General features: G+C 35.8%; 1 protein-coding gene across 1 annotated transcript; it reads left to right on the forward strand.

Moving 5' to 3' along the window:
• The first annotated feature begins 6,191 nt into the window (after positions 1-6,191).
• Positions 6,192-9,770, forward strand: LOC116118804. The gene is made up of 3 exons (XM_031404766.1): positions 6,192-6,624; positions 6,748-6,860; positions 9,552-9,770. Exons 1-3 carry the CDS (start codon positions 6,192-6,194, stop codon positions 9,768-9,770), a joined length of 765 nt encoding a protein of 254 aa, XP_031260626.1.
• Positions 9,771-11,051: the final 1,281 nt, after the last annotated feature.

The following is an 11,051-nucleotide window of genomic DNA, read 5'->3' on the forward strand; positions in this document are numbered from 1 at the left end:
TTCGTTAGAGGATTTATTCCATAGACATTGGGTTACCATCTATATGGAATCCTCTGATGGGTCTGTCCAGTGAACTTGCCTTCAGCAAGCACCTATGCATTACACCAGGTTGTCGACAAACAACCTTGACAAGTGAGATCAATCACTGCCTTTCGATAGGGTTGTTCAACGCTATGATTGCCTTACCATATTATCAGTGTCCTTGATCAAAATAATATTAGGGTTATGGATGTTTCTAAAATGGCTACCATATGTGATCATAGGGTTCTCACTATCAAGATTTGAAACACTTGATACCCTCGTCACGATTCTACCATGCTAAGGACATATATCATTACACATAACTATGATTTACACGATATAGAAGAATATGCCTTTTATTGATAAATAAACATTATTACAGAGTCAATTTTACAATAATTGATTGGCTTTAGGGCACCTACTCTAACACCCTGACTACATAATGTCAATTGGACAATGACGTTGCATGGTAGGCATGCTGGATACCTCCATTGAATATTGTGGGATAACATTAGATTGGGTGATGAGTCTCATGTCACAAGGGCATCAGCATGGGTAAATTATTAGTGAACTGTTTATCGATTATGACCAATCTCGATAAATCACGTGGGTGTTTAATTCATCATCAATGATTTATCGTAAAGTCGTATTAGTGTACCATTAGTCCTTAGACCTGAAATGCTTAAGTTGCCTTTGGCATGAATGCTTATGGTTCATACAGTGTATAAACATAAAACTAATCACGTTTTGTGTAATAAGGTTGTTTCGCCATATGTTGTTTATGTGCAAAGACATGTGGTAGTCAAGATGGGATGCGTTGGCTCGAGATTCTATGAACTTGAAATCCTAGACAAAGTCAATATACATTGAAATGAAATCTCTGGCCAAAGTAGAAAATTGCTTCATTGAATGTGTTTCACGATGACATTGTTTCAATGTATTGGTTAAGTTTTATACTTAATATTAAGAAATGAGTTTTGACATACCATGAACCCATTCTTGATCGAGATAAGACAACTAAGGGATTTTACTACATAGTACGTACGATTGTAATATGTTTTTTAGAGTTCATCTTCCTTGTGATTTAGGGGTGATGGCATACTACTAGGTACTTACCATGATCGGTGAGAACTTCAGTCATAATGGGATATGATGGAGTATATCGGGTTTCGATATTAGGCTCATGGGTAGGTCACACACAATAGTCTAAGTAAGAAGTAGGGTAAAAGATGTCGTTAAAGAGTTAATGATTTTTTTGGATATAAGGATTAATGGGCTTTAATGTGTTAAGGTCTAATAGCTCTTAGTACATTAAATTAAATTGTTAATTTAATTTAGTAGTCTATTATAATAGGTTGGGTTTAATTAAAAATAAATTATTAATTTAATTTAATAAGTCCATTACAGTAATGGGCTAGTACTAATTAAATTAAATTAAATTATTGATTTAATTTAATAATTTTGTACGTCCAAAATTAATATTATGGTTAGACAAAATTATCCAAAGTTAGCTAGCACTTACTAAGGCTAATTAAGTCTATTAAAGATTTTGGGAAATATTTTAAATGGTTTAAAACATCAAAGATATAAGAGAGAATTAATGAGAAGGGTTACACAAAAGTGAAATAAGATTTCACAAAAGAATTTTAAAAAGTTTTTGAACATTTAATGTGGAATAATTCCTAATAAGGTGTCTTTCCTAGAATCTCTTAATATGGCCGTTTCTATTTTTAGAGGTGGGCGTCTCCAATTCTTATTCTTTTAGGTTTTTCTATTCAATTTGTTTTTTAGAAAAATCAAGAAGAAAACTAGTAGATTTCTCAAAAGTCAAACCATATACATCTTCCTTCTTCTTCCTTGGGCATGTGGATCACTCCTAGAGGAGCCATATTTTTTGTTCTTGAACATAGTGTTATGCCTAATTTTTGGATGGTCAAATTTATACCAAGTGTCCCTAAAGTGCGTCAAGGATAGACAACTGGGATCCACCCATGTGTCATCCCGTTGGCGCTTGGCTTACTTTGCAAGGTAATTACTACCATAAGTATGGGTTAAACTGCCCTTAGCATGGCCCAACCTAACAAAAGAGTGGTGGTTACGGATCCAGATCCTAATTAAATAGATTATACATGCAAGCAACCCCATAATACCCACTCTCAACCACTGTCAGAAGGAACGAGTGTAAAAAGAGCATGTAGCCTCCGTTTCAAGGGACTTTTCCAATACCAACAAAGCTCAAGGGATAAGCACTTTGATCTTTTTAGAGAGAGTTAGAGAGAGCATGTCGTGAGACCATGTAACACCTTGAATTAATAAAATAACAATGGATGTAGGTTTGGTCCTCATGACCGTCAAACCACTATAAAATCTCTCTTGTTATTTGCTTTGTTACGTCGCTTCGACGACCTTGTTGATTATCCATAGTCACGCGCACATCTTACCTGGTCGCCTCCGAGGCCGGCTTGGTATCTGTGTGTTGACCTCTCTTGTGTTTTGATGTGTCAACACTATCCAAAAAGTTGATTGATTACTAACCAAAATATGCTAAGCTATGACACAAGTCATAAACAAACCGAAACAAACTTGTTAGTGTTAGAGTAGATGCCCTAGAGCCAATCAATTATTGTAGAATTGACTCTTTGTAATAATGTTCATTAATCAATAAAAGGCATTTTATTCTATATCTCGTAAATCATTATTATTGCAATATGTATTGATATATGTCCTTAGAATGGTAGAACTGTGATAAGGGTATCAAGTGTTTCAAATCTTGATAGTGAGAACCCTATGAGCACATATGGTGGCCATTCTAGAAACGTCCGTAGCCCCAGTATTATTCTGAAGTAAGGGCACAGATAATACGGTAAGGCTATCATAGTGTTGAACGACCCTGTCGAAAGGCAGTGACTGATCTCACTTGTCAAGGTTGTTTGGTGACAACCTGGTGCAACACATGGGTGCTTGTTGTAGGCGATTACACCACAGCAAGTTCACTGGACTGACCCACCAGAGGATTCCATATGGATGGTAACCCCAGTGTCTATGGAACAAATCCTCTAACGAATGGTGGTGCATGTGATCCTTAGACTTGAGATCACCGGAGCGCCTTGTGCACCGATTGGTGTAGTTTGACACTAGCCTAACGCAGTTCTTTTCAGAGCTGTCAATACGGTGGTGATTGGCTGCATCAAGGAGTGTATCAAGACTATGGTGGATTGACAGAGGATTCATCACTCCCGGGTACGGGAGAAAGTTATCTCACGGCGCAATTCAGTATATGGCAATGACACTAAAACTGTGGCCACAGTGGGATTGAGTTGTTGCTCTATCCAGTTTATAATACGGGTCATTGGTCCAGAAACTGAATAAATAATATCGAGAGTAACCGAAGGTTGACACTATTTCTATGCCTTCGTCTCGTCGAGATAACGTATGATGAAAGGATCGAATTGCACGGTAACCATATCGTTGACAGGTAGCTACTTTGCTGAATCCGAATCTATCGGGTGGCCATGATGCCTTGCTAGGGGCCAATCTTGGTCTGTGTATTAGTGAGACGATTAATTGGTGTTAATCGCAATACTATACACTGCCGATATGATGAGGAGCCTAAGGGTCACACACATAGAAGACAATTTAAGATGCAAGAAGAAAGAAGGGCGTTTTCGTCTTTTAAGGCGAAAGGGTATTTTGGTAATTTCACAGTGCAATTAAATTTGCTGAGGTCGTAGCCTTTATTTAATTTGTTAGAAAAATTAAATAAGTGAAATTACGTTTAAATGTGTGTTCGCACATATTTAAATATATTATCATTATTGTTAAATGTTAATATATATTTAAATATATATATTAATTGATTTTAATTGAGATAATGATGGAAATTAAAATAAATCAAATTGGGAGTGTTTGGCAACATGGGGCGTTTGGGTTGGAGCCCAAGCCTATTCCGTATGGGATTAGGGCAAATTGTTTTTAAGTATAAAAGGAAAAGTGTGTGATTTTTTAATTAAGGGTTTTTTTCTTTTGAAAACCAAAATACACACAGCAGCCCCTCTTTTTGATAACACACTCCCACGGCAGATTGATTAGGCTTTGGAATCAATTTCATTGATTCTTCTTTTCTTCTTAATCTTGAAGCCAAAGAGGATCTAGCAAATACCTCTTTGGTTCTTTTGAGATTGTCTTCGTGTGGACTACGTGGGTTCGATCCTACACTTGGATCGGTAGCAAAACGCTCAAAGACAATCGTGGTGGAGCCTCCAAACGTGCGTATGGTTTCTAAACACAGATTATTAATTTCTGCAGATTCTTGTTTTAATATGAATTGTAAAATTATACCCTTGATCTTGGCTCATGTAAACGATCCTGTTATATTAATTTTTTTGTTTCCACTGCGTATACGGGACCGTTTACTAACAGTCAGGTGGTATGACCATGCATAAGCAAAATTTTAAAAAGGTACGATCGTCCATGATCAAGTCATGCCTATTCGGTAGAAGAAATCTACCTAGATGAACATGCCTTATTGCACGACCTCATTTCTCATGGTTGTTCATCACCCTACCAAAATGTGTGGCACCTGCATGACCATCCTACATGACTGTTCCATTCAAGTCAAAAGTCAAGATTTTCAAATTTAGAATCCTTCGTACTCTTGACTATTTTCCGAAGTCAAATCAAGTCAAAACTCATGTATCAAAAGAGGCACGACCATTCTCTTTGGTGGAATGACTACTTCTATCTAAAGAGTTTGCATATCAAATTTCTAGGAAGTCATGGTTGCTTCTGGAAAATCTTGTGCATTTGGAAGAGCAATTTGGGTAAGGTTGCGTGTAGGAATGACTGTTCGGTTTCTTCGCATGATCATATGACGTGGTGGAATATCCATTCGAGAAACCCTAGATCTGAGAAAATATATCCGTTGTGTCAGGAACGACCGTTCCTCTATGTCTACAGGCTTTATCATAACTGCATTAAATGAAGCAACGACTAACTCTTTTAAGGGATATAAAAACTTAAGATTTTTATGAAAAAGAGAGAGAAGAGTCATATCAAATCAGAGAACATTCTCATATAATCCCTTGAGCTCTAAATCCAAATCACTTACTCTCACTTGTACTCATCTTGTAAATCATTGTGAGAATATTTGTTCTTATTGTGTGTATAAGCCTATAGAGAACAAGCAATCATTCATAAACACTTTGATTATAACCTTAGTGGTGAAATCTTGTAAAACTAGGTGCAATCCAGTAAATCTAAGTGTGTAAGGTGAAAATCCTTGTGAAAACTATTGTATTGGCGCAATTCAATTCTAGTGGAACTTCAGGAGGTTGCCTTGAAGAAGTGGATGTAGGAGGCTTATGGATATAGCTCTGAACCAATATAAATCTCTAAGCATCTCTCTCTCTCTCTCTCTCTCTCTCTCTCTCTCTCTCTCTCGTCATATATATTACTCTTGTTGATACATTCATCATACTTGTTTATTGCTCATAAGTTGATTGCATTTATTGTTGCCCACTTGCATTAACTTCAACTTTATCATTCTTTGGTTGTTGAGTTTATTTATTGATCTTAGATTTGTTTAACTCATCCTTTGCTATTCTTGTATAAGATAGTTTTTATTTTACGATAATTTTTATTGATTCCTATTCCCCCTCCCTCTAGGAATATTGGCCATATTTAAGGTTTAATAATTAGCATCAGAGCTGGGGCTCTTGTGTTGAAAACCTAACGGTTTCAAGAGTTAATCGATCTACATGGCTAGTTCATCTACACCACTGTTTAGTAAGGGTCATTGTACTACTAGACCCCTAATGTTTAGTGGCACAAACTACACACAATGGAGAATTAGAATGAGACTCCACATTAGATCTATAGATAATAACTTGTGGAAAATAGTAGAGCAAGGGAACTTCATTCCCATGAATGACTCAACGGGTCTTCCCAAAGACGAAGAATACTATACTATTAAAGATGAAAAGAAATTAAGGTTAAATGACAAAGCACTTAAGATTTTGTTTTGCTATCTTGATTCTACAGAGTTTGGAAGAGTTTCGACATGTGAAACAACTAAAGATGCTTGGGATATTCTTCAAACCACTCATGAAGGAACTAGTCAAGTAAAGGAATCAAAGATTTAGATGCTATTCCAAGATTATTAGTTGTTCGAGATGATAACCAAAGAAAGCATCACCAAAATTTACAAGAGATTCCCCAACTTGATAAATGATCTCAAAGGTCTTGGAATGAGTTTTCCAACTCTTGAATTTGTAAAGAAGATTCTTCGCTCATTGTCGGAAAGTTGGACAATGAAAGTAACTGCAAGTGAAGAATCCAAAGATCTCACCAAGATGAAAATGGATGAGCTCATTGGTAGCTTATTGACATTTGAGATGAAGAGAAAGTCAGAAGATGAAGATATCACACCAAAGAGGGAGATTGCCCTCAAGACCGTGGATGAAGAAGAAGAAGGTGATGATTCTTCTATGGAAGAAGATAAAATCAACTTCTCAGCAAAAGGGTTCACAAAGTTTCTTGGCAGAAACAAAAGATTCAAAGGAAGACAATTCCAATGGTTCAAACCAAGAAATGAAGATGATAAAGGCAAATCGAAAATAATTTGCCATGGATGTAAAAAGTCCAGCCACATCCGTCAAGATTGTCCTTAAGCCAAATGGAAAAACAAAGACAAGAAGGACAAATTCTACAAGAAAACGGTTCTTGCAGCCACTTGGAGTGGAAGTGATGACTCAAGTGATGAAGATAAGTCAAATGAAGAGCAAGCCAACCTTTGTTTCATGGCCAAGGAAGATGATTTGGAAGGAGACTCCGAATCCAAGGTAAATGAACCCGAACATGTAACGCCCCACTTGAGGTATGTAGTTAAATTATTGTTGCATTGCTTGAACGTTTATTGATTTGTTCTCAATTGAGCTTGCATGTTGTTATTTTTGGTTGGTTGGCCCTTAGTTGAATTTTGTTAAAGTTATTTTGAGAAAAATGTGAAGAAAATCCCTTAAACTTTCATTAGGGGTAAAATGGTCTTTTCAGTCAAAATTAGTTGAAAAAGTGGGGAGTGAAAAGAGATAGAATTTCATGGAGAATGCAATAAAAATGAGGGCATTATTGTAATTGACTAAGGGATATAGATGGAATTTCTAAGAAAGAGCAAGGGCAAAATGGGAATGATTGTGTATAAGTTGAGCTAAAAAGAGTTTAAGTGTTGAAAGCCCTTCATTCTTCACCATCTCCACCGCCATTCTCATTCCCTAATTTCTCTCAATCCTTCACTCAATCTTCCAAGAATTTCTAAGGATTTTTGGGGTAATTTTTAGTAGAGATTTAATCTAAAGCATCCTAAGGTAAGGGTTCTTGCTTTAGATGAGAATTTTCTTATGATTTGTTAAAGTCTTATGTTGTTATTGTTTGTTTAAAGTTGTAGATAGAAGACAAGATACAAAAGGGAAGGAGAAGTGCTAGAGAAGCCAATTACCCATAAGGTAAGTAAATCCAACCCAAGTTGAGATTTGAGAAATCCTTTGGGTAGAGATTGAGTAGAGATTTATGTATGTATAAGTATGTTATGTTATTGAGAATTGAGTTGAGATGAATATTTTCTTTGTGGTTGTTGAATACACTTTAATTATGAGAAGTGTTTGATGTGTGAAGAGAGATTGAAATTGAGTTGAAGTTGGAGGAGTTTGCATGAATATTTTTGGGAGTGTTTTCCTTGGCAGGAATTATGACTATATGAGGGAGTTTTCCTCCCATTTTGGTTGGTTAAGAAGAGAAGAAAAGTTATAGTAAAGTAGAGTTCTTGTAAGCACATTAGTTGCTTGATGAAATGCCTAAGTGAAAACATGTTACCAAACTACCCTGTCACAGCTGTGACCTTATGAGTGATTTTTGGGCATCTCACAGATTGAACTGGGTTTAGACTAAAACATAAAAGTCATAGCCCTGTCTCTAAGCTTTAAAACGGGACAAAAATAGTAGAAATCTAATGTGTATAACTCAAGTTATGCCTTCTTGAGTGTGACCTGCGTAGAATGACTGTCTTTGATGCAACATTGCATTTGTGCTTTTCATAAGTGCATTAATGAGCATGAATCATGCATATGCATTAATTATGCATTAGAGAAAGAGTAGAAAAAGAGTAGAGAACTTTGAGTGTGAGCTTTATTAAGAGAAAATAGAGAAAAAGAGAATAGAGTAGGTTGTGTGATGGGGAACCCATGAGTAATGGGTAGAGTATTCCCGCATGTACGCCGCATTGAGAGAGCGGCATGAGTATGAGAGAGAGAAGTGGTGTAGCCCGTGAGAGTGCATGCGGATGAGGGCTATACCCGAGAGTACACGAGAGAGACATTATATACTCACATGGCCAGGGGTTCCGAATCCATGCATAACCGAGTCCGATCGGCTGAGAACAAGCAGAAGTCACGGAGAGCGAGAGCGAGTCCCGGCCGTGCCCCCGGTAAGATGGGGCCGTGACTTACTAAAGGGAGTTAGCAGAAAAGAGTTCTAAGAAAGAGAAACAGAGAGAGAGAAATAGAAAAAGAAAACAGAGAGAAGTATAAAAGAGAGAGTAAATGAGAATTGTAAGGAAAGACTTAGAGAAAGAGAGTTACGGGGATAGATGACTAGAGGGTTTACTTACTGAGCATTATTTGTGCTCACCTTGTTGTCTTTCTATGTTTTTGCAGGATTTAGGTGAGGAAACGGTCGGATGGACGTCGGCACGCGAGGAGGAATGACTACACTGTCTACATAGTTTTTGTTTATGATACTAATTTTGTATAAAGAATGTATATGTTTAATAAACGAAAAATTTGGGCCCAACTATTTATGTTACTATGCACGTATTTTATTATGTATATTTTTATGAGTATTTGAGTAGGAAGTAGTTATTACAAAACATTACTCTTTTAATGAATTGAAAAGTGCATTTGAATCATTAATGGAAGAATTTGAAAAATTGTCTTCAAAAAATAGAAAGTTGAAAAATCAAGCATGCATGATGAAAGTTGAATATGAACAACTTTTAGGTCATGTTGAAGATCTTAAAAATGAGATTGATTGTGTGTCATGTGACCAAATTTTTATACAAAGAGAATTTGATGATTATAGAATTGTTTGTGATGTTTTGCAAAAAGAAAACATTGATTTGAGAAATGAGCTTGACAACACCAAAGGAATCTTAAGCAAATTCACTTTGGGAAGTAAAAGATTTAATGAAATGCTTGCTTCACAAAGATGTGCTTTCAATAAAGAAGGATTAGGCTATAACATGTTTTCAAATGAGAAACCTTTTAACAAAACACATGAACCATTCATTAAACAAAAGCATCTTTTAGAAAATATGGTTTTTCCAAGTATGTTGGTCATAGCAAACACAAATTTCCTATTAGAAAAGGCAAGCCTTTTGTGGTAAAATTGGTTTGAATTCCTAAAGGAATGGTTGAAATTAACTCCCATGGGCCCAAGACCATTTGGGTACCAAAGAGTACATGAATGTTTTCATTATGTAGGTGTGTCTTGGAGCAATGAAATTTAGAGCAAACAAATGGTTCCTTGATAGCGGATGCTCAAGACATATGACGGGAGACAAGAGCTTGTTCACCTCACTGAAGCCAAAGAATGGAGGAAATGTCACTTTTGCTGACAACTCAAAAGGAAAAATCATTGGCATTGATTCTACTGGTAACAAGTCTCTAACCATAAATGATGTATTACTTGTTGTGGATTGAAGCATAACTTGTTGAGCATTAGTCAATTGAGTGACAAAGGCTTTAAAGCTGTTTTTCAATCTATGTGTTGTGAAGTTGTTAATTCTTGCACAAACAGGATTGCATTCATAGGATATAGATGCTAAAATGTTTACATTGTCGACTTGTGTGACATTGCATCCAAAGATCTTTGTCTTTTGTCCACAAAAGATGAAGATAGTTGGCTTTTGTCTTTTGTCCACATTGCATAGAAGATTAGGTCATGCAAGAATGGATTGTAAGTAATTGATCTACCATACGCAGCGAAAAAACAAAAAAAAATTTAATCCATAAATCAATTACCTTTCTTTGCCTAGATCCGAGTATAGACTATACCGTTTACATGTTTATAAACAAAAATATGTATAAAGTAAATCCATTCAAGGATTAGAATACTTATGTACGTTTGGAGACTCCTTCGAATATCTCTGATTTCGAACATGAATACTATTCACAGGTACTCTTCTTGGGTACTGTTCACAGTTACTATTCACCATCTACTGTTCACGTGATTTTTCACCAATCGATCCAAAGTAGGATCACACTCACGGAAGTCCACATGAAGATAATCCGCAAAACCCTTGATTATTTTGCTAGAATAATCAAGGGCTTCAAGAATCAATAAAGAATAACAAGAAAAATTTTCTACTTGAGAGAGAGAGAGATAGGGTGGCTAGGGTTTTAATTGAATGAATAATTCTACTATGTTTTAATTTTAAGTTGCACTTATATAGTGCAACAATTAAAAGCCTATTCCACTTAGGAATAGTCATGGGCTCCAACCCTAGTTCACTTTTGCAACCAAACACACCCTTTATGGTATTTTAATTAATTAATTATTATTATAATTAAAATATATTAATATATAATAATATATTAACATTCAATTAATAATAATAATTCATTTAAATATATATATATAGATATATTTAAATATAATCTCTCTAATTTAATTTTAATATTAAAATTAAATACATGCAACAACCTCAGCAAATTTAACTGCACTATGAGATGACCAAAATACCCTTTCGTCTTGAAAGATGAAAATACCCTTCTCACAAAATTGATTTTTAAATTATCTTCTAAGTGTGTGACTTGTAAGCTCCTTATCATATCGGCAGTGAGTAGTATCGCGATTAACACTAATTAATCGTCACATTACACACAGACCAAAATTGGCCACTAGCAAGGCATCATGACCACCCGATAGATTCGGATTCAGTGACACTGCAGTCTGTCAACCGTATGGTTACCGTGCAATCA

The sequence above is a fragment of the Pistacia vera genome, unplaced genomic scaffold, assembly GCF_008641045.1.
Source record: "Pistacia vera cultivar Batoury unplaced genomic scaffold, PisVer_v2 Contig86, whole genome shotgun sequence".
Taxonomy (NCBI): domain Eukaryota; kingdom Viridiplantae; phylum Streptophyta; class Magnoliopsida; order Sapindales; family Anacardiaceae; genus Pistacia; species Pistacia vera.